This window comes from Convolutriloba macropyga, chromosome 7 (assembly GCF_964194025.1).
Source record: "Convolutriloba macropyga chromosome 7, txConMacr16.3, whole genome shotgun sequence".
Taxonomy (NCBI): Eukaryota; Metazoa; Xenacoelomorpha; order Acoela; family Convolutidae; genus Convolutriloba; species Convolutriloba macropyga.
Window position 1 is genome coordinate 60,416,467 of NC_134474.1, and position 21,129 is coordinate 60,437,595.

Here is a 21,129-nt window from a genome sequence, read left to right on the forward strand (position 1 = left end):
TTATCTAGTTCATTATTTACTACCAGCTTTGTAGACTAGTACAAGTCATTTTTTTTTAATTTTAGTTATATCTTGTGGTATTTTGATTTTTCCACTATGTGCTTTTAAAATTAGATATTAATTTTTGCCAGATTTTTCAGATTTTCTCTATTTTGTTGTTTGTGTTGTCTCGTTGTCTTATTAATTGCAGGTGTCGTGAGAGCTTATTAATTGCAGGTATCGTGAGATCTTTACACAAACATCTTGTTTTACATCTAAGCTCTTCATGGCAAAGAATTAGGCCAAAAATTGGGATGAGCGGGGTCGGAACATTGTGCAAACGCATATTACCGAGCCTCCTTGCTTTGGTTTTATAAAGTAATTTATCACATTTATTAATTTGTCTGAATTTAACTTGCCTTAGTTGCCTATAATAATCCATGATAAAAATATTTAGAGCTGCAAGCCAACCCGCATTGTTTGCTTTAAGCACTATGTTTTCTTTTTGGATCTTTTCCGTTTGCCCCCCCCCCCCCCCCCCCCCCAGCTTAGTGGGCACATATAATTTGCACCCCCAGACGCACGTGCCATATTTTTACATAATGATATACTATGTAATGGCACGTGCTCTGTAACTGGGGGCGCATAGCGTACTGGGGGGGGGGGGGGGCACAAACGGAAAAGATCCTTCTTTACTTTGCAGCAGCTTCGTGGACCTTTCAGAAATGTAATATGGAATCTGACGGTTTCAACGAAGATGAAGGATTCCAACAGGTGGCCTTGGCTCCTATAGAGGGAGAGGATGAGGATAACGATGATAATGGATGTGGGAATAGTGACTTAGCTACAGCCTCCAGCTATCTAAGAAGCGTAATGAGAGAAGCTAAAAATTTCCCAGATGTTGCAGTTGCTTCGCCGTGTTCGTTACGGCAAAGTGCGGGATATAAGAAACAACTGGGTCCCACCATGAGGTTATATGCTCAAGTTATGAACTCGCCTGACTCAAAACTGTCTAGTGATTCTTCTGTTGTTTCTTCAGACCAGGATCGGTTCCCCTCTGAAGAGTGGCAAGTAAAACAATTGGAACAGTTCATTATGCTCTATCATTATGTCGAGATTTTGAAAGCAAGAATTAAAGAAAATAACGAACGAGGTCCAAACATTCCCAGTGCAAACAATGAGTTCATTTGGTGCTGTGAGCTCTATGGGAAAGACTTTGCCTGTGATATTATTGACATTGAAACAATTCCGAAGAAATTGAGGAAACGACAGTGGTATCTAAAGCTGAAAGAAGAGATGAGAGCAAAGTTATCAACGACGTAAGAAAATAATCATATTCCACATGCAACAAAGTTTAAAAAGTTTGTAATTGGACAAAGTTCATGTTAATTTTGGTTACATGGCATTATAATGGTAGGTCATGTTTCCTAGCTACATTTCTAGCTATCCATCAAAATATGGAGAAGATTTCAACACATAGGTGGTTGAAAAATTACTCTCATTTCTCGGTTTACCTAACCCTCATAAATACATCATGGCAACCATGTCAATGATTAATTGGTAAAGAAACTGCTTAAATTTGAAGTTGGCGCATTAACTGTTTCAGCTAATTGCGTCTTACCTTGATAATAGGCAGCAATTGGTTAAATTAAATTGGGAAAATTCAGAAATGTGCGATGGTAGTGGTAGTGGTAGTGGTTTGAAGGTTTCTGAAATTTTACATGAATTTGATGCTAATTCGGATGTTTTTCATGTATTTTGCTGATTTTTGGGCTAATTTTTACGATTTTTTTTGCTACTGTTTTGTTTTACTGCCTCAAATGGGTTTGAAGATACCCCTAATACTTGAGCAATTTAGTTAACACGTGGTTACAGTTTTTTGGATATGAAGTTTTTTTGTTGAGAATTATGACGAAAAATGTCGAAAATTGAAACTAATTTTGTTAATTTTTCGGTTTTTCAGTTTTTCGGTTTTTTTGTTCATTAGACAAGTTTCTTAACCTATTAAGACTTGCCTATTGTTTTGCGAGTATCTGTGTACCCTATTGGCTGAAAAGAATTTTTGTTGAGATTTATGTGCTTTTGTAATATTAAAAAATATTTTTTTTTCAGTTTTTTAGTCAAAGTTGTTTGTAAGAGCTTATTTCATGATTTGGCTGCACGTATTTTTAAAAAATCTCCTAAGTGGTTTAAGTAGTTACTAGCTGTGGCAGATATAGTTTTTGGGGTATCAATTTATGACAGATTTCTTATCATATTTTAATAGATTTGATTTTTTTTACTTTTTGTTTTATGGTTTTATTTCAAGAGAGTCGTAATTTGTTAGAGGTGCGTGTTGTCTGATGAGTAGTTGGATGGCATTCAAGTGGATTTCCACTTCGAGTTGTTTCCGGAATTCTTCCGGCTATGTTTTAATCAATTCTATTGGAGTGATTTTTGAAGAGCGAAATGAAACGCGTGAAAAAATTGGGATTGATTTCGGTGCTGAACAAAAGTGAAGAGCGGAGCGAAAAGAGAGCGGTTTTTGTTCAGACCGCTGTTTTTGAGAGAGCGAGAAATTGATGTGTGAAAAAATTTTCTCCAAGCGAGCAAAATTTTTTTTGTTCACGTGCGGCTTTTAAAAGCAGTTTTTTGCGAATTTGATCGTTAAGAGGTTTGATTATGATATTCTATTAGTATTAGTCTTGTTTTGATAGGAATTGAAGGTTTTAAGTATTTAATTTGAGTTTAATGCTAATTTAGAGGTTTTTGATCAGTTTTGCTGATTTTTAAGTCAAAATTTACTAATTTTTTGTCTGTTTTTTTTGTTTTACTGCTTTAAGTGGGATTTGAATAGAAGCCTGTTACTTACGGAATTTTCAGATACCAATTGATTTAAATTTTGTTGGTATAGAACATTTTTTTCTTGGAAAATTTGACAGAAAAATTGAGAAATTTTAAACCATTTTTCTTATTTTTTTGCAGTTTTTCTTTTTTTAAGTCTTAGATAAGTTTTTTTAGCCTTTTATGACTTGCCCATTATTTTTCGGCTTTGTTTTTTTGTACTATAAAAAAACTTATTGTTTTTTGTGTTCTTTTTTTGTTAGTTTTTTGTTCAATTTGTTTTTGAATGCAGTTTCGATTCTCCCTTATTTTTTTAATTGAATTTGTGGGGGCTTAGGGTTCACAATAGTTGTTTAGTCATACTTTTGGGCAATTTTCTCCTTCGAGTTGTTTCCGGTATTCTTCTGGCTATGTTTTTTAAGATCTGTTCACACAATTTCATGATTTTTGAAGTCAAATGTGGTCTCGCCGAAACAGGAAGTGGAGCGAAAAAGCGAGTGGTTTTGTGGCGTGAATATTTTTCGCTCTAGTTTCAAATTAAAGTGAGAAAACGCTGGTTGAACAAAAATTCGGTTTCTCGGTAGTGGTTTTTTTTCACATGCGGCAATTTCACTTTGATTTCTTACTGTTTTTTCAATTTTTTGGATCGGATTTTTTTCTAAATGGTTTTCAATCCATTCACAGCTCATTCTAGACCTTTTTTTTTGTTTGAATTAAGTTTTCAATTCTCGCTAGTGGTTTTTTTTTGTTCACATGCGGCATTTTGACATTGATTTTCTGTTTTTTCTTATTTTCGATCTGATTTTTTTAATGGTTGTCTCAATTCACTCATTGTCCATTCTAGGTCTAGTTTTTGTGTTTATTCAATGAAAATTCTTTGAATTTTACGTCAGGACTTTTCTTGTTGTTTTTTTTTACTTCGTCTAACAGATTTTTGTTTCGTCTTACCCTGACTTCTTGGTATTGACTTTTTCAATGACTTCAGTGAATTCTACTGCTTTGCAGTTAAAATTTATGTTCGTCACGTCATTGCTGCTTTCAGGTCAATTGCACGACTCGCCTCACTCAAAAAATGACTTCAGAACTCAATAGTGTGCATCTAAGCAGTGCCAAACATATATGCCCTAATTCTTGATTATTAGAGTCGATTATTATAGTTTTTGATTTCGAATATTAATTTTGAAAAGGCCTATTAGGGCTTTCTCCTTATAGAGCCTATGTGTCTCATGAGAATGACAGTACGAATCTAATTCCAAAAGTCTAGTGGTCTATTAAAGGACTGGTGGTCATAGCCACAAGCATCTATCGCGGCTGTTTTCCGGTAATATGCCGGCTATGTTTAATGTACATGGAGAATTGTCATCAAATTTGGTCGCTGCAAAAGCTCGCAATAACTTAACCTGAGCTAATTGTGGACCTGCTACATGGGTCTCTTATCCCCAGGGATTATCGTACAGCCTTAACGACTACTATTAATATAGCCTGACCGTCTGAATCTTGGGAAACTTGGAAAAACTAAACCTGGCCTGAAGAATTATCATTCAAGGCTGAAACATTATGAATCACGCACTGTTTTAACATATAAATTTATTGTTTCAAGCTTGTACATTAGATTTGATTCGTTTTTGATGTGGTTGCGCAGAAAACTGTCAGCGCCCGAAATTTTTGTTCGATCTCAAGCTGAGTTTTACACCAATTTGGTAGTGGTTAGCCCTCAGTCAGCTATGGGAAAGTTAATTCGAGAAAGCATTAGTATTGAGTTTTACCAAAATGTCTGTTATGAGGTCGTTTTAATGCGACCATAGTAAGAAAAACGTAAGTTAAGGTCGCTTCTGTGAGATTCATGCCTTCTTCTTTGCAAGACTTGATGTATTTTATTAAAGTTTAATAATTCTTTCAACTGCACTGTTTTGCATGGATAGTGTTATATTTTTAATTTCAATGTTGAAATTTTACTTTACAATTGGAAAAAGCGGCATCGTCGATTCCAATGTTATCTAAATAGTCGGTTGTTGCGAAAAACTTTGCTAATTAGTAGAAGTTTTTCACGAACTATTTTACTACTTCTATTCGCAGCCATTTGGAGAATCCTTCGGTGGCCTTCGTGTTTTCATTTGCTCTTAGTTGTCCGTATTTATATTTTTGAGTTTTTTGTTTATGTTAAAATATGGGTTTTGATTCATTTTTTTGGAGTAATACAAATTTAGCATTTTACTTGCTTTAGTACTTTTGATGCAATCTTAGATGCCGACTTTTGTTTTAAATTGTGGCGTCGATATTTGGGCAGCAATAAAATTGATTCGGACTGAATCTTACATGCTCTGCAATGTTTTCGGTGAAGGACACGTTTAATGATCTTCGAGTTCTGGTCGATTTCGTTGTTTTTTTTTTCAAGCATGAGATCCTCAAATATTGTGTCCAATAGTTGACAGCTTTTGGGCTGAGAACAGGTATACACTTCTGCAGCATTTTAACATTTCACACCATTCCTTGCATTGGCGTTTTTTAAATTAAATTTAAAAACCCGACAGTATTACCAAAGTTCTTTTTCTCATAATGTTGAAATACACGATTGGAGCAACAAAAAGGGATCACTGTTTTAGCATAGATTATGCGCCAAATAACTAAGCCAATTTGGAAATTTATCCGCCAATGCATGATATCCTCCCTAAGTATCTCACAAGATCAAGATAGTCATGGCTTCCCAAAATGATTACAAAACTTGAAAATAACAAGTTTGGATTTTTGTCACTTTTGTCCAAAAACTTTAAACTATAAATTTACTTAAGAATGGTATTATTTTCTCAGATAAGGAATTTGAAAGAGCAACTTTCCTATTTGGTCTGCATACTAATAATATGTGATCTATTTTTTAACTGCCAAAAGATGCTTTTTACTGTTTCCGAGTTAAAAATAAGGAAAAATTAGATTCAATAGTTTGTTTTTAATAGTCGCACAGCGATAGCTGGGGCTATTATTGGCCTTCTCTTGGTTTTTTACAATTCAAAGAATTTGAATTGTATTGGGGCGCTGTCTTTTTTTTAAGATCTGTTCACACATTTTCATGATTTCTGAAGTCAAATTGGAGTAGTGATTTTGGTCACGCCGAAACAGGAAGTGGAGCGAAAAAGCGAGTGGTTCTGCGGCGTGAAATTTTTTCGCTCTAAATTTAAAGTAGAGTGAGAAAACGGTGTTTGAACAAAAATTCGCTTTCTCGCTATTGGTTTTTTGTTCACATGCGGCAATTTCACTTTGATTTTTACATTTTTTTCAATTTTTTGGACCGGATTTTTTTCTAAATGGTTTTCTCAATCCATTCATAGTCCGTTCTTGGTCTAGTTTTCTGTTTAGTCAATGAAAATTCTTTGAATTGTACGTCAGGACTTGTCCTGCTATGTTTTTTTTTTATTTCGTCGTCATGATTTTTGTTACGACCATATGACGTCACAGCCATTTTTTTGTTCATTCGTTCATGCAATTTCAACTGAATTGCATGCGTGACGTCATTTTTCGCTCTGAGTGGAGCGAGTTTTTTTGTTCATTCGCGTGATTAAATTTTTGGTCACACTTGACTTTTCTCACTCTCAAAAATGACTTCCTCACTTTGAAATTGACTTTTATTTACTTTAATTCAAAGAGATAAGGTCAAATGGGTGTCACTCTAAATGAAGGTTAATTGAGATCAGCTAATAGAGACAGCAATAACTTATACAGATTTTTAATCAAAATATAACAGATCAGCCTTTCAATGAAAAGACAAATTTTTTTGGTCTGTCTTTTTTACTGTTTTTTTTAGACTGGCGATCTGCGAATCTATTGCGGCTATTTTCTGGCAAATTGCCAGCTATGTTTCATTTTTTCCCTCTGCTGATAATTCTTATTGCGTTTTCTGCAAACAAAATAGCATTTTACTCTCTTGTATACGTACCTTTGGGTTATGAGCAGCTCACTTTTAGTTTTATATAACCGTTTTAGAGGTGAAAAATTGGAAAATAATGCAATTTTTAATCTTTAATGAAAATTTTTGTTTTTTCAGAAGACTGTTAACTTGGCACTTTCCTCTGATTTGTAGGGCTAAGATATCTCAGCACAGAAAGTTCAGCTCATCTTCTCAGCCGGCTATTATTGCGCTCCTATTTTTTACAATTCAAAGAATTTGAATTGTATTGGGGCGCTGTCTTTTTTTTAAGATCTGTGCACACATTTTCATGATTTTTAAAGTCAAATTAGAGTAGTGATTTTGGTCACGCTGAAACAGGAAGAAGAGCGAAAAAGCGAGTGGTTTTGCTGCGTGAAATTTTTTGCTCTAATTTTTGAGAAAACTGTGTTTGGACAAAAATTCGCTTTCTCGCTAGTGGTTTTTTTTGTTCACATGCGGCAATTTCACTTCGATTTTTACTCTTTTTTTGATTTTTTGGATAGGATTTTTTTCTAAATGGTTTTTCTAATCCATTCATAGTCCGTTTTAGGTCTAATTTTTTTAGTCAATGAAAATTCTTTGAATTGTACGTCAGGACTTCTCCTATGTTTTTTTTACTTCGTCGAAATTTTTTTCGCTTTACCATTTTGCCGCTTTTTCAGCATTTTGCGTGAAATCTTTTTGACTATTCTAGGCTAGTTTCTCTCTTCTCTCATTCTGCTAAAAGTGAATTTGAACATCAGTTGCTCAGCAAAGCAATTCAAAATGAACAGAGTCAGAATAAAAAATTGAGGTCAGAAATAGAAACGGGATAAACCCATAAAGCCCAATTTTAGATGCCCGCTATTTGAACGTCGTTCCTATAAGTCTTAGTTACCATCTCTTATGCTTATTGGTATTGATATTAGTCCCTGTAGCCTCTCTCTAAGAAACAGAAGTATGTTCAACTACGAAATGCCATCAAAATAAATCGGACTTAAAAAATGTTTTTGTACAAAAATTTTTTTTTCGATATCTTCTATTCTTTCAATCCCAATCATGCTTATTGGAATCAACAGCGGCTATTTTCCGGCAATCTGCCGGGTATGTTTGTTGTGTTGATAAAAATAAATTTGCTGTTTGTATTGCGAACCTTTCCTTCGAATGTGATATATTTTGAATTACTGAGTTCAAAATATTTTTAGGCCTCGTGAAGACACAAACAGCGTATCAGAAACAGACGAACAGGGCGAGTCAAGTGAAGACGATGAAAACGATAGTGCAAATGAGGTGCTGAATGAGCGAAATGAATTAATCCTTGAAAGCGACAAGCCTATCAGAGAACCCGTTTTGTCATTTATGGCCTTTCTGCCCCAGAAGGCAGTGGAATGTCTTCTAGCTTGGCATTACGAATGGTTTGGAGATGACCAGAATTATTCCAGTAATTCTACTGTCACAAATTACACCTTGAACAGCTCAAATTGCCTCTGGATTTATTCTTTACTGGCAGTTTTGGAAAAGCCAGTTAGCCCTGATACCGTTTTTTCTCTTCGACAACTTTGCAGACTTTGTAAAAAGTTGCGGATGTCATTGAATATTAATGAAGCAAACTATACAAAAGATTTGGCTGCTTTGAATTTGATAATATTGATTATAACTCGCTATTTTGATCAACATGATTTGGCTGATGGTTAGATAGTTAGTACTTGTTTCCGTTCCCGTTCTATTTTTGAATTTATTTTTCTTCCATTTAATTTTGCCTGAAGTTCCAAAAAACAGAATCATACTTCAGTTAAACCATCATACGTTGATTATTAATAGCCGCCGTCAGCCTCTCAACGCCTATTATATAGTCGCTCTCCTTTTTTTACATCTCCTTTTCTTGCGAGGAGTATTGGTGGTGCGTCTTTTAAGACTCGAATAGGCTTTATGTTTTTCTGTTTTTTTTGATAAGTGAACGAGCAAGAAAACCGGATGTTCAGGGAGTGAATAAAAATAGTCAAAAATGTTTTAGCGAGCAAATTCGAAGGGTTCTTTTGTCCATGCCTTCTTTTGATACAGAGCGAGAAATGTAGATGTGATAAAATTTTAGGCGAGCAAATGTGTGATAAAATTTTAAGCGAGCAATTTTTTGTTCACGTGCGGCTTTTTCAAGCGTTTTTTTTTCGGTGCTTCTATATTGTCTAGGAGATTTCAGACTACAGTTATAGTTTTAAGATAGTTTTGGTAGCGTTTCGAAGGTTTTTGGTAATTAAAGAGTTTTACGCTAATTTGAAGGTTTATCAACTATTTCTCCGATTTTAAGGCTATTTTTATCAATTTCTGGCCTAGTTTTTGTAATAATTTTACTTTTCATTGAATATAAGCATTATGCTCATGGGCAGTTTCTATTACCATTTTATTACAGGTTTGTTGGTACCAAGCAATTTTTTATAGCTGCGAAGCTGTAAGCTGAGCGTAGCTATATTGCGGTGCTCTTGGTTTTTTTTGTTTCGTCGTCTAACGCCCTTTTTTTCGTTTTACATTTGTTCACACAGCAAAGCTGAAAAAGTCAAATTTTCTGAATGACTTCTTCTTCTCACTAACAGCATTTGCGCGCGTGACGTCATTTCTCACTCGCTTTAGCGAAAGTTTTAGGTTATTTGCGTGATTAGATTTTGATCATACGTGACTTACCTCACTCAATAAAATGACTTTTGCACTTTAAAACTTAGGTTTAATTTGAATTTTTTTAAGGTCAAAGGAACTCATATGTGCAGTAAAGGTCCCTAATACGAGGCTACTGTGGAATGAATTTTAACAAGCTTTATTGGTTTATCGCTGAATGTTTTTTAGCCTAGTTTTTTTAGCGGCGGCGTCAATTTTTTTTCCATTTAGATCTGTATCTGTTTCTATCTCTATTTTATGGCACGCAGGTCTATTCTTTCGCAGCTATTCCGGCAATCTGCCGGCTATGTTTAATTAAATTTTGACAAAAATGCAGAATATTGAGTTTTATCTGAATTTCGCTTTCTTCAAAATTAGAGATATTTTTTGGTATGTCCTAATTTGTGTGAGCAATTAAATTGTCTCCCTCACATTGTTTTCCTTTTTTATTTGTACTTACACAAACTAAAAAATTATCTGAATTTTTGTTTTTTTGTTTAAATTACTTTTTAGTTAAATTTTGTTTTCTTTTCTGAATTAAGATAGTCCTCCCTCTTCATTATTCAGTCTTGCTGCAATCAGAAACTAGAAATTCAGCTGGCTGCTTTTTGGCAAAGGTATCTTCGAATCTTTTCCGGAATTCTTTCGGCTATGATTTTGATCGGTCATTTTGTTGGAGTGTATTTGAAACAGGAAGTGTTTAGTTCAAATTGCTAAAGGCAAAGAGAAGAGAGAGTGGTTTTCTGTTCATGCTATGTTTTTGAGAGAGCGAGAAAAGTGGGCGTCAAAAAATTTCGTTAAGAGAGCGAAGTTTTTGATCACGTGAGGCAGTTTTTTAGTTTAAACACCATTTTTTCCTTCAAAGATGTTTTTTTTACTGATTACCCAAACTAGCCACAGTGCATTTGACAATCCGAATCAAAAATGATGTTTATGATTCAACTTTGAGCAATTTTTTTCACTGTTTTGCAATGTACTCTTTTCTTAGCAGCTTTTCGTTCAAATTTATATAGCATCTGTGGAGTCCTGTGGTGTAAATTGGCTGTCTTAATGGTTTTAGTGGCTTTACGATATAATTTTCATTGATTTTGAGTTGTTTTTTTGAAGATAATTGAGTAAATTTAATCAAGTTTTTGACAATTTTTGGCGTTTTTTTAAGTTTCTGGCTATTGTTTTTCTTGTTCAATTGTGTTGTACTTTTGATCTGTTCTGTAGGTTTGGCTCCTAAAAGGTTCCATTGAAGGTCAGAGAGGGCACTTCGCTGAAATAAATAATAGTTTTGTTACTTTTTTCGGGTTCTTTTTTCTTTGCTTTTTTGTTCAAGTTTTTGCCAGATGTTGAGCGGGTATGTTTCTGAACAGAAGCAGTCAGAATTTTGTTGCCGAATGATAGATGGGAAAAAGCATTTTAATATCGGATAATTTTGTTCAAATGTTCTGTCGAAAATTTTTTCCCGACACTACCTAATTTTTCTACTCCCACGGTTTTCGCTCCCATTTATCGAATTAGAACGAAAGGATTTTTGCCAGTAGTGGTTTTGGAGCCGCAATTCGTAATGAAAAATTTTTAATGAGATTCTTTATCAATTTTTGTTGTCAGTTACACTTCCGTTGTTATTTCGCCTGTTATTGTTTCAAATTGAGTAGCCTTATCAATTAGGAGGTTCATTATTTTAACTAGGGCACTCATTTTTGTACTCCGAGTTTTTTCCGGAAGTCTTCCGGCTATGGTTTTTTTATTTGGCTTTACCTTTTGATCACTTTTTTTTGTTTTACGTAAGCCACGGTTTTCACGCTTGACTTACTTCACTCACTGTTTCAACTGAATGGATTTAAAATCCTTTCCTGTACTGAATTACCTAATGTAGTGAATACGGTCAAAGGTAAAAGAGCAAAATCGAAAGAAACTGGATACACATATGAAGCTAGGTCATTAAGCCGTTGTGCATTATGTTATCAAAGTTCATTGATGCGATTGCTAGCTGGCATTAGTATTATGCTTAATAGCCTTCAGTTTAAAAGCTGAGTTCAATTTAATTTTAGAATCTAACCGAATATGCAGAATTTACACTCCAAATATGAACATCTTTTCACTTAGTTTGTCAATTTCGATCTCTAATTTTTTCTTTCTGTTCCAATCTCAATGTGCGTCAAGCGGCTCAACGGCGGCAAATTTCCGGCAATTTGCCGGCTTGGCTTTCAGGAAGCACTAATTCACTGTGTAGACAATTTCTAAGTTTAAATAAGAATTAAGTTTTTTTAATTTGCTTATTGGTTGTTTCACATTATAACCCTCCACGAAATGAGGGGCCCGGTTATGATATAATTACCGCAACGGGGGGGGGCATTGTATGTTATAGGATTACCGAGCTAAGAAGGCTTTAATGGAATAGACCCGATTTAATCACCAACGTTAGCACCCAAAGATTGCCAAAGACTAATGATTTTTCATCTGACCTTTTTGTTTTCGTCGTCAAAAACGAGATAAACATATAACGAGCGTAGAGCATTAAGTCCTCCCAGAGTCTCGGCGATGCGATACTGAAACTGTTTTGGGGACATAAATTTATGGTGTGAAAGGCCACTTCACTCCCCACCCATTTCACCGCCCACTCACTCTTCCCCCACCCACCCCTACCCTCTTCCCCTCCCCACCCCTACCCCCACTTCTTCCCCTCCCCCCCTCCCCACCCCTACCCCCACTTCTTCCCCTCCCCCAATCACCACCCCTGTACATCGTTCTAGCCGTAACGCAGCGCTCAGATTTAGGTCTCATATTAGCTGAATGGGGCAGCTTCTGCTCACTTGTTAATTGATCTCAAACAAATGTTATATCGAATATTTTAGTTCTGTTGTTCTTAATGAGGTTTTTGTACTACCAATTTTTTGTCTGCCTGCTTTTCCGTCTGACAACCTAATTTTGTGTCTTTTTTCTTGAGAAACGGGCTAAATTGGAAACGCCTGAGGGCGTCAAGATGCTGAGTTCGTCGAGAGCCTTACTGAAGTCATTTTAGAGTTTAAATAACAGAAATCTGGTGATAAATTCATGAATTTTTGAAAAAAAAGATAAGCGGAGATTTGAAAAGAGAGAACTGCACAACATTTAAAGAGAAATCTGTTAATGGCAGCCGTTTCGATAGAAGCAAAGCTTCTGGTGATATCTGATCTAACAAGATGTTTTCATCTCTAGTTAATAGATTTTTTAAAAAATTTTCTGGGATCTTGAGAGTTAATATTAAACGTAAATTCTGATGTCATTACTAATATTTTTCATCAGCTTATACTTCTGTTGTCTTCTGTTCTCTTAGATAATTTTGAGGTTTGTGACAACTTGCAAAAATCGTTTGCCAAGTATAGTCAGTCTTTTACTCCTATTAGACTGAGAGACTCCGATTCGTGTAAGCTTTATTTAATGCTTTTTGGCCTGTGTTTTGACGGGAGCATAGGAAATTAGGAGAGACAAAAATTAAACGAAACTTTTATCATTGCTCTCAAAGTTTGTACCAGTTATTTGGGTCCCGTTGGTATTTTTTGCTTGATCAATTTTGTCAAGAGAATTAATTGTTATGGAGCTCTTAGGTCATCGGTAGTCTCTCAGTATACGTTTTAACAAATCTGAGGAAGTTAACTGTCGTGATTCTACTTTCAATTTTGGCTGTTTTTGATCCTTCCTCGTTCACATGGGGAGGGTAGCCTTCCTAGGAATGAGGTAGCTACTCAAAACCCCAATCCCTCGCCAGTCGTTTGAATGATGTATTTCCAGCCTTAGTCGGTTTTGTCATAATTTTTAGCATTGTTTTTAATCTTCATTTTGGCATCTTGTTTTTCCGTACGTTGATTAATTATTCTTTTTTTGGAAGTCTTGGCTGGTTACTCATGTAAACCATTTTTGAACAACGTTTTAATAACTTTGTCCTTTAGTCTGAAAAATCGGATAAAATTACACTCAAGAAGCGTTGTGATTCTTCTTGATTTGTGAAGTTTGTAGAATGACACAAATATCATTACAGGAAGTTCAAATTTCGTTAAGCGATTGTTCTTTTAAAAAGCTGCTATATTTTTCTTCTACTATTTACAATGCTGAGAACAACTGTTTTTTTACAATTCAAAGAATTTGAATTGTATTGGGGCGCTATCTTTTTTTTTAAGATCTGTTCACACATTTTCATGGTTTTTGAAGTCAAATTGGAGTAGTGATTTTGGTCACGCCTAAACAGGAAGTGGATCGAAAAAGCGAGTGGTTTTGCGGCGTGAAATTTTTTCGCTCTTAATTTAAAGTAGAGTGAGAAAAGGGTGTTTGAACAAAAATTCGCTTTCTCGCTATTGGTTTTTTGTTCACATGCGGCAATTTCACTTTGATTTTTACTGGTTTTTCGATTTTTAAGATCGGATTTTTTTCTAAACGGTTTTCCCAATCCATTCATAGTCCGTTCTTGGTCTAGTTTTCTGTTTAGTCAATGAAAATTCTTTGAATTGTACGTCAGGAATTGTCCTGCTATGTTTTTTTATTTCGCGGTTATTTCTGTAATAAAAAAATTTTTTTCAGAGTAATTTTCTGTAATAAAAAATTTTTTCAAAATCTTTGATCATTGTCTGTTTTTTGAGTGGCTGCTCTTAGGATCACATTTCAAAATTTTTAACAGTTACTATCTATTTAAAGCTTTTACAGTGCCTTGGGGAAATTGCGTAGATGAAGTTGAATTAGACATTAGAAACTTTTCATTTTCTAATAAGGTTAAGATTTTGTTGGTGCAGAGCAATTCCTAAGGTTAAGTTTTGTGCAAATTTGTGCAAACACTGTGCCTTTATACAAATCAGATTTTGAAGTTCGCATTGGCATACTTGTAATATTCTCGTCGTCTTTGCGGCTGGCTATTGTTGCGATCCTAAGAATTTGGAGTGTTGGTGCTGTCTTTTTTGAAAGATGTGCTCACACTTTTTTCGACTTTGAGCTTTCAAAACGAGATTGAATCCAGGGGCCGTTAAGTTGCACTGGAGGCTCTGAGATGGCTTTTGTGGTCTTTGAATTGCATAGTGTACTGAAGTTGTTCTTGAAGTTCAAAGCGAATTGATCACTTGTAAAATTTGGGTCTAAACTGTTTGGGTGTAAATGTTTTTGATGAATGGCGCGTCATTTGACGTTGGGTATAGCTAAGTGTGGTCTAGTACAAGCACGAATTTTCTTTCATGTTTATTTTCTGAGGTATTACTCTTGATAATGCCAAGTCCATCTGCAATTTTGAACTTTTTGAAAGTTCCTTTTTTGAGTAATTCTTTAAATTTTAGGGACCGATAGTTTTATCGAAAATTGTTCCAGAATGTTGTCTTGTAATTTTACATTTTGATTTTTTGGGGGCTAATTCTCTCTTGGGATCTGCTCTTGGTGCAATAAAAAGTCGTGAAAAGCAGGTGTAATCCTATTGCCCGACGTTGAGATGTTTCGACGTCAGAAAGAAATTGCTCATGGAAAGTATAAAAGCCGATTTTATTAGTCAATATTAAGTTGCTACATGTTGATTTACAATATTCGGATATGTTGAGCTCTGATTGCAATTATATTGTGTTTTTTGCCTATTTGGAGATTTTTGATAGAGAAAACAGCTTTTGAGGGTGTGTAATGATGACCGTTTCTCTTTTCTTGAAAAAATGAAAGTGTAAAAAACACGTCCGTCATTTCCCCATTTTGACCTATACATTGATTGTTAATTGTATTTGCTATAAATTTCCGCTATTTCTCTCTGTAACAAGATCAAACGTATCTGCAAAAAGCGCAACACGTTTTGGGTTAATTTTTTCCTGAATAACCCTCACTTTCCAAGTCACGGAGAGAAAATTTGACTTTTTGGAAATTTTTTCCAAGTTGAAAAGTTAGCAAGACGGCTGGTGCGATTTTGTGCGTATCACAGAATGTTCCAACATACCTTTAAATGTTGCAAAAACAACTTTTTAAGGAAACAGAAAAACCGGTTGGCAGAAAAACCGTTGTGGGTATTCGAAGGCAACTTTATGAAATGGGGATAATTACTTGTAATGTTTGAAACCAAAAAAATTGCCGTATTTTTTCTTCACCACATTCTAGAAAGATAAGTGCAGTACAATATGAAACACATAGACACAGAAAAACCAAACGAAAAGACACAGAAAAACCAAACACACAACACATTTTACACAAAATACTAGGAACAATAGTTTTATTTTGGCAGTGGTCATTACTCAGAGTTCTTCACTGTTAATTTGGGTTTAGTTTTAGGGTTTAGTTCTAGTTTTAAAAAAAAACTACGCGTGGATGTTTTGAAGCAATTGTATTAGTAAATATTATTATTTAAGCACTAAGCTTTAAAATGTAATTTTTGGAGTTTTTCAAAGAATGTCAATTTGTTTGATTTTTAGTAAACGGTCAAGAAAAAAGTCAATATAAAAATTTAGTTTTTGGCATCTGATCTTTACTCAAGGTTCAGCAACGTTCGTCTAGGCTCTTATTGTTTTTCTGGAGATCTGAGTGTTGGCCTCTTGAGGATATTGGTAGTGGTGACATTGACGTTAAAATTTGAAATGAACGTTTCCAAAATGTTGGTCATTTTGGATATTTCATGGGGAAATAAAGCATAATGAGACAACTAGTTTTTAGACTCCCGTAGAAGTGTTATCGGCAAAAATTAAAAACACAGATTTATGGCTTTCGACAAAAGTGAAGCACCGCAATTAGCATCTTTCGAGTTCTTCTAATTTTTCCAGATTTCTGCCAGTTTTTGCGCTCTGCCTTTATTTGTGTCTAACACTTAATGGGATAAATCTGTCAGCCGTACATGTTTTCAATTCTCACACATACCACACATTTCAAACACACTTATGCGTACACCCACACAAACGCGCACACATACAAATACAAACCTCGTCAAGAAAAAACAAGTATCAAGATTTTGGTGGCATCCGGTCTATACTCAAGGCTCGTCAAAGTTCAATACGTTATCGATTGTTTTTTCTGGAAGTTTAGTGTGAAATTTTTGACGAAATTGTATCGGTAATCGAAAAATTGGCATTATAATTTGAAATGAACTTTTTCGAACGGAAATATTTTTGTTTCAGGAGCATAATCGGCCTAAACTGTTTTTATAGCTCTGTTTTTGTTTTTAGCTAGATTTAATTAACAATTTTTTTAGTTGGATTACATTTAAAGCTGCATTTTGGAGAAAATTTCACACTTTCTAGTTTTTCATAATTTCTGCCCCTTTTGCCCTCCGCCTCTAACATGTAAACGGTCGTTAAAAGCTATACCTACAGGATCTTTTATTAGCCTTTAGAATTCATTGGTTAACATTGGTTCAAAATCCATAATTGTCAATTACTTCTGAATTTTTTGATCTAGAGGATATTAATTGGAACTATCTGCTCTGACATTATAAAGAATACATATAAAAAGTTAGGAAAAGATTTCCATCTTTACTTTTCAGGAATGTTTTTGGTTGATGTAATGTGCATTTCATGAAACTGTATTTCTCACGCCTCCGACGTTTTGAGAATACCTAATTGGTTAGTTCTCTTGAGATAGCAGGAATTGTTTGAAAAGACAACTCTAGATTTAGAAATCAAAACACTTTTTTCTGGTTTTAAGTTAACATTTCAAAGTTGATTTTTGCTATTTTGAGATATCTAAATTGTCTATACTATGTGATTTTCCTTATTTGTTTGTTACTGAGAAAAAAATGGTTCGTAATTTATTTTGTAACCAACAGAATACATTGTAACCAGCAGAGTGTTAAAAAGTTTTTTAAACAAAATTTTGAGAATAATTTTTGGAAGTTTTCGGTCAAAACGCTTAAATTGTTGATTTTTAGTCTTGAAACTGTGAAGATTTACTGGTGACAAAACACCATTCAACCTAACCAGATTTCTTGCATTTTTTCGTTTTTATCTTAGATTTCACGGCGATCTGCCCCCCCCCCCCCCCCGAGCTAAGTGTTTTGTTTTCAAGTTTTTCATAATTATTTTTCTGGAATCAAAACTAGATCCTGAGGGCAATAAAATGGTCTTTTTTCTCTACGGTGCGTAATCAAAAACTGAAAATTTGACTGAAAAAAAAGCCGGCCTTGCATATATCTTCCCCCATTTTTGAAAAAAATGCTGGAACAATAATTTGATAATTATATAACTTCCAGGCAGATAAGCATTTCTTCGTCTCATTACGAGATAATTAACGTTTGAATAAAAATTCCAGTCGAAAACTTAAGTCTTCACCATCCAAGTGAGTTCATTTCAGAGTTTTGACTTGTTACTCCAAATACTCGATACTGTTATACACGCCGCCTTCATCAAACAGTTCTCAATGGGCGTGGGTATGTTTTTACCAACGATTTGATGGGTACGACAGCCTCACGCGATCCCTTTTGTGGGTTTAATAGGCACCAGATTTCACTAAAATTCGTTTTGCAAATGAGCATCCACATTTGACATGAGCTTTGTGTCAAGTAAGTACTTTTTGGGGTTTTATCAAGCACAGCTGAGCGGTATGATCCTATTGTCTGTATAAGTCAAAGTGGTTCTTGGTCCGCTAGCAGGATTAGAAATGATGGTAAGTTTAAATGCAGCGTTGTTGTCGTTTTTATCAGTCTATAATATGTTTAGTGTTTTCATTGCTGTAATGATATCGTTTTGCACAACCAATTTTTGAATTATCAATGAGTGGAGTGATAATAAACTGTAACCAGATTAGAAGTGTTTTATTTTGATCCGTAAATGAGCTCACGTAACTGAGTTTTTATAACAACTGTGAATTACAAAAAAAAATTGCCCGAGCAAATGAGAGATTGGAATGCTCATCAACATCAAAGAAAATCTTTACTCTAGTTATGAAATCGGAATGTATATTACAATGATGTCAAATATCAATTTTTTGGTGTTCATATTCGACCTCAAGAAGCACTTCTCAATCAATGAGTTCATTTAAACTTGCAGAAATTGTCTTTGCTTGACATATGGCTGTTTTTGAAGCCACATGCAAGCAGAGATTATGCAAAGTTGTTAGTCCTCATTAAGTTTTCTTTTTGTATGCTTCTTGTATGACTACTAAGAATTCATAACAAGACATATATGGTCTATTAGGAGTATTTTCGGAAAGCATATTAGGTTTAAGTTTGAATTTTGTATGATCCTTGCATGAATACCTAGAAATCATACAAATCAATTATGAGCTCGTGTGTTTACCAACAATCATAACGACACAGTATGACTTCTTAGAATTTTACATAATAGTTAACCTGTGTAATCCGTCTGCGAAAATGGGAAGATGTTGACGTTGATATGCTATATTGTAAGCATGTGAAATCAAAAATTTTTATCTATTATTCTCCAATATTTCAGAGAAGTAACCATATAGGTATGTATTCTCCCCAAATGACAAGAAGGGTTCCGGGTAGCCTTAACAGCTCTTTCGACTCTCCGAGAAAAGAAGATTCTTTCATTCTGAAAGAACAGCAGCTGAAATGGCTTAGGAGTGCGAATATGAACTTAAAGTCTTGTCTTTTTCAAACTACAATAGCCGTTCTTTGTTTCGCCGAATTTTACTTGCGGCCGTTTGACCTGTTTATTGCCCAGCGACAGTTGGGCAGTTTTTACGTTTGGGTTCTTGGCGTCCTGTTTGCATCTAGTGCAATTATATGTTTCCTGTGCTATCTAGTGTACCGGAACAAGCATCGGGTATCGTTACTTGCAAAACAAAAACTGAATGCTTTCCAACAAAACAGTCAGATCGATAGCATCAAAAGGAAGTTGCTACTCAGTTCGAATAACATCAGAGAAAATTTGTCGAACAGTTTCAATTGCGTTAGACTGTCAAATTCTCAGAATAATTCACATCTTGCGAGCTTGGATGACAGCCAAAATTCACCCTTTGCAAAGTTTTCCACAGGACCGCTCAATCTTTCGGCAACGTCATCAGTTTTCAATACTTCAGCCGGGAAGTTGAGTCATTCGTTGAACAACAGTGCCTCTTTTTCAAGGTCAAGGTTGTCACCTAATGATTCTATGAATGTTACTGGCAACTCAAGCTACATCAGAGGTCAAGGACGTAATTCGTCATTTTCAGTTAGACAAAGAAGCTCGTTGATTGCGGCTGCTGAACAGGTGAGTTTTCACATTGTTTATTTGTGCAAATATTCTACTGTTTTGTCTATTTAGCTGTTTTGATTGAATAATAGAAGCGTGCTTCTTTGAGAGGTAAAATATACAATAACAGGCAAAAGAGTGCACGTGTATTTTTTCAACCATTCTGCTTGTTTTGCTACAAATGTATGTTCAAAATCGTAACGCTAATGCATTTCTCTAACAAAACGTTGATTTGTATTGTGTCTTATAAAATCGTTCGTTTTAAATTGACATAACTTTTGCCAGATTCGGAATTAATTTTTGTTTTGTCCATTGATAAGTTAATTGGTTACTTTTCAACGCTTTGTTTTGTAAATATCAGTTTTCCGTTATTTTGGTGGATCAGTGACTGATAACTACAGCAATTAGCGAATTAACTGAAGTTTGTTAGTTATAAATAATGACGGAAGAAGAAGAGAAATTTAAAGCTCATAATTGGAAGCATTTATCTCCCCATGAAGTGAAGAATTTGCCTCCCGTCCAAAGGGGGAGATACTTAGCCTACGAGGAACCCCCGAAAGATGTCTTGGATGCGCAGGAGGCGACGTTGAAAAGAATCAGAGAAACTTACAAACAGAAGAAAATAGCGACCAGGGGCAAAGAACCCGTAGATTTAGGCACGTTCTTAGCTTTCATATGTAAAATCTCTTTGTACGTTTTTCTGCATGTTGCTGTTTTTCGGGTCTGTATTATGGCTGCCCCCTCCTTCATTGTTATATCTTTGCGACTATGGGTGTAGGGTAGGAGGCGCGCATATGTTTTATGACCACAAGGGGGTATAACGTGAAAGACCTGTTTGTTCTTCTGGATACAAACAATTGAATTGGACCTTTTCCTTTGAGACTCCAAATTAGAAGATGCTTATCGTTTTCAACACTCCGGAGAAGGTGTTTTTCGACATCTTAACGTTCTTTAGAAGCGCAGTTTTTATGCCTCTGTTTGATATTTCTTCACTTCTGATCGGTCATTTCATCTATAAGCCATGCAATTGTCATTGCTAGTGGTTGATTAAGCAAAATTTTAAAGGGGAGGTGGGAGAAAAATGATTCTGGTATTGAGAACTGAAAACAACTCCATGTTTGTCTTTCTCTTGTTTATGAAAGAACGTGCCTTAACTTTACCGTTGGACAGAACGTGAGAAGCAAGAGATTCTGATTGGTCAATTAAAAGCAGCGGAAGCTCGAAACCGGTTGAAAGCGATGAAGACGAAGTACTATCACTACAGATCAGATGATGTAGCCCATTTAATCACAACACAACCTACAGCTCTCGCATCAGTTAAGCTGGAATGTCTTTTGCCCGCCAAAGAAGAGGAGTTGAACTTGAGAGACCCTTTAAACAGACTGAAACGCAGGAGGGTCGAGCAGCTTTTAGATGACCCAAACTCTTATGCTTAGATTAGATTTTGTGGAATAGTTCCAAAGCCTACTTTGAATACATTTAATTTGATGGTTTTAATACACTTGAGACAGCAAATCAATGATTGACGGTCTTTGAAGCCCTTTTGATTTCTAAAGTTAAAGGGACTTTCACTAAAGTGGGAACATCTAACTAATTGTTCCAACGTATACGGGAAATGTATATGAGAGGCCGGCTCTTTGTATTACAGGTTGGAAAAGGGAGCTCTTTAAAATGTTGAAAGGA

At 35.1% G+C, this 21,129-nt stretch overlaps 3 protein-coding genes across 3 annotated transcripts in view; all 3 read left to right on the forward strand.

Moving 5' to 3' along the window:
* The first annotated feature begins 689 nt into the window (after nucleotides 1-689).
* On the forward strand, nucleotides 690-8,454 carry LOC142342419 (uncharacterized). Its single transcript, XM_075393739.1, has 2 exons — nucleotides 690-1,298; nucleotides 7,906-8,454. The coding sequence occupies exons 1-2, from the start codon at nucleotides 712-714 to the stop codon at nucleotides 8,393-8,395; spliced, it is 1,077 nt and encodes a 358-aa protein (XP_075249854.1). The 5' UTR covers nucleotides 690-711; the 3' UTR covers nucleotides 8,396-8,454.
* A 10,252-nt stretch (nucleotides 8,455-18,706) lies between these two features.
* The window catches only part of LOC142343206 (transmembrane protein 209-like), a 50,220-nt gene continuing 47,797 nt past the window's right edge, over nucleotides 18,707-21,129 (forward strand). The window contains exon 1 of the mRNA XM_075394949.1: nucleotides 18,707-19,464. Coding sequence (XP_075251064.1) covers nucleotides 18,721-19,464 — 744 coding nt within the window. The 5' untranslated portion in view covers nucleotides 18,707-18,720. The remainder of the gene's footprint in view (nucleotides 19,465-21,129) is intronic.
* LOC142343207 (protein LKAAEAR1-like) lies at nucleotides 19,569-20,943 on the forward strand. Its single transcript, XM_075394950.1, has 2 exons — nucleotides 19,569-20,102; nucleotides 20,617-20,943. The coding sequence occupies exons 1-2, from the start codon at nucleotides 19,886-19,888 to the stop codon at nucleotides 20,880-20,882; spliced, it is 483 nt and encodes a 160-aa protein (XP_075251065.1). The 5' UTR covers nucleotides 19,569-19,885; the 3' UTR covers nucleotides 20,883-20,943.

What these genes read in the sequence shown, in the direction of transcription:
- LOC142343207 (XM_075394950.1), top strand. Translation starts at nt 19,886, where the DNA reads ATGACGGAAGAAGAAGAGAAATTTAAAGCTCATAATTGGAAGCATTTA. An exon ending in CAAAGAACCCGTAGATTTAG is followed by an intron (nt 20,103 to 20,616) that starts GCACGTTCTTAG and finishes ACCGTTGGACAG; the next exon opens with AACGTGAGAAGCAAGAGATT.
- LOC142342419 (XM_075393739.1), top strand. Translation starts at nt 712, where the DNA reads ATGGAATCTGACGGTTTCAACGAAGATGAAGGATTCCAACAGGTGGCC. An exon ending in AGAGCAAAGTTATCAACGAC is followed by an intron (nt 1,299 to 7,905) that starts GTAAGAAAATAA and finishes AAATATTTTTAG; the next exon opens with GCCTCGTGAAGACACAAACA.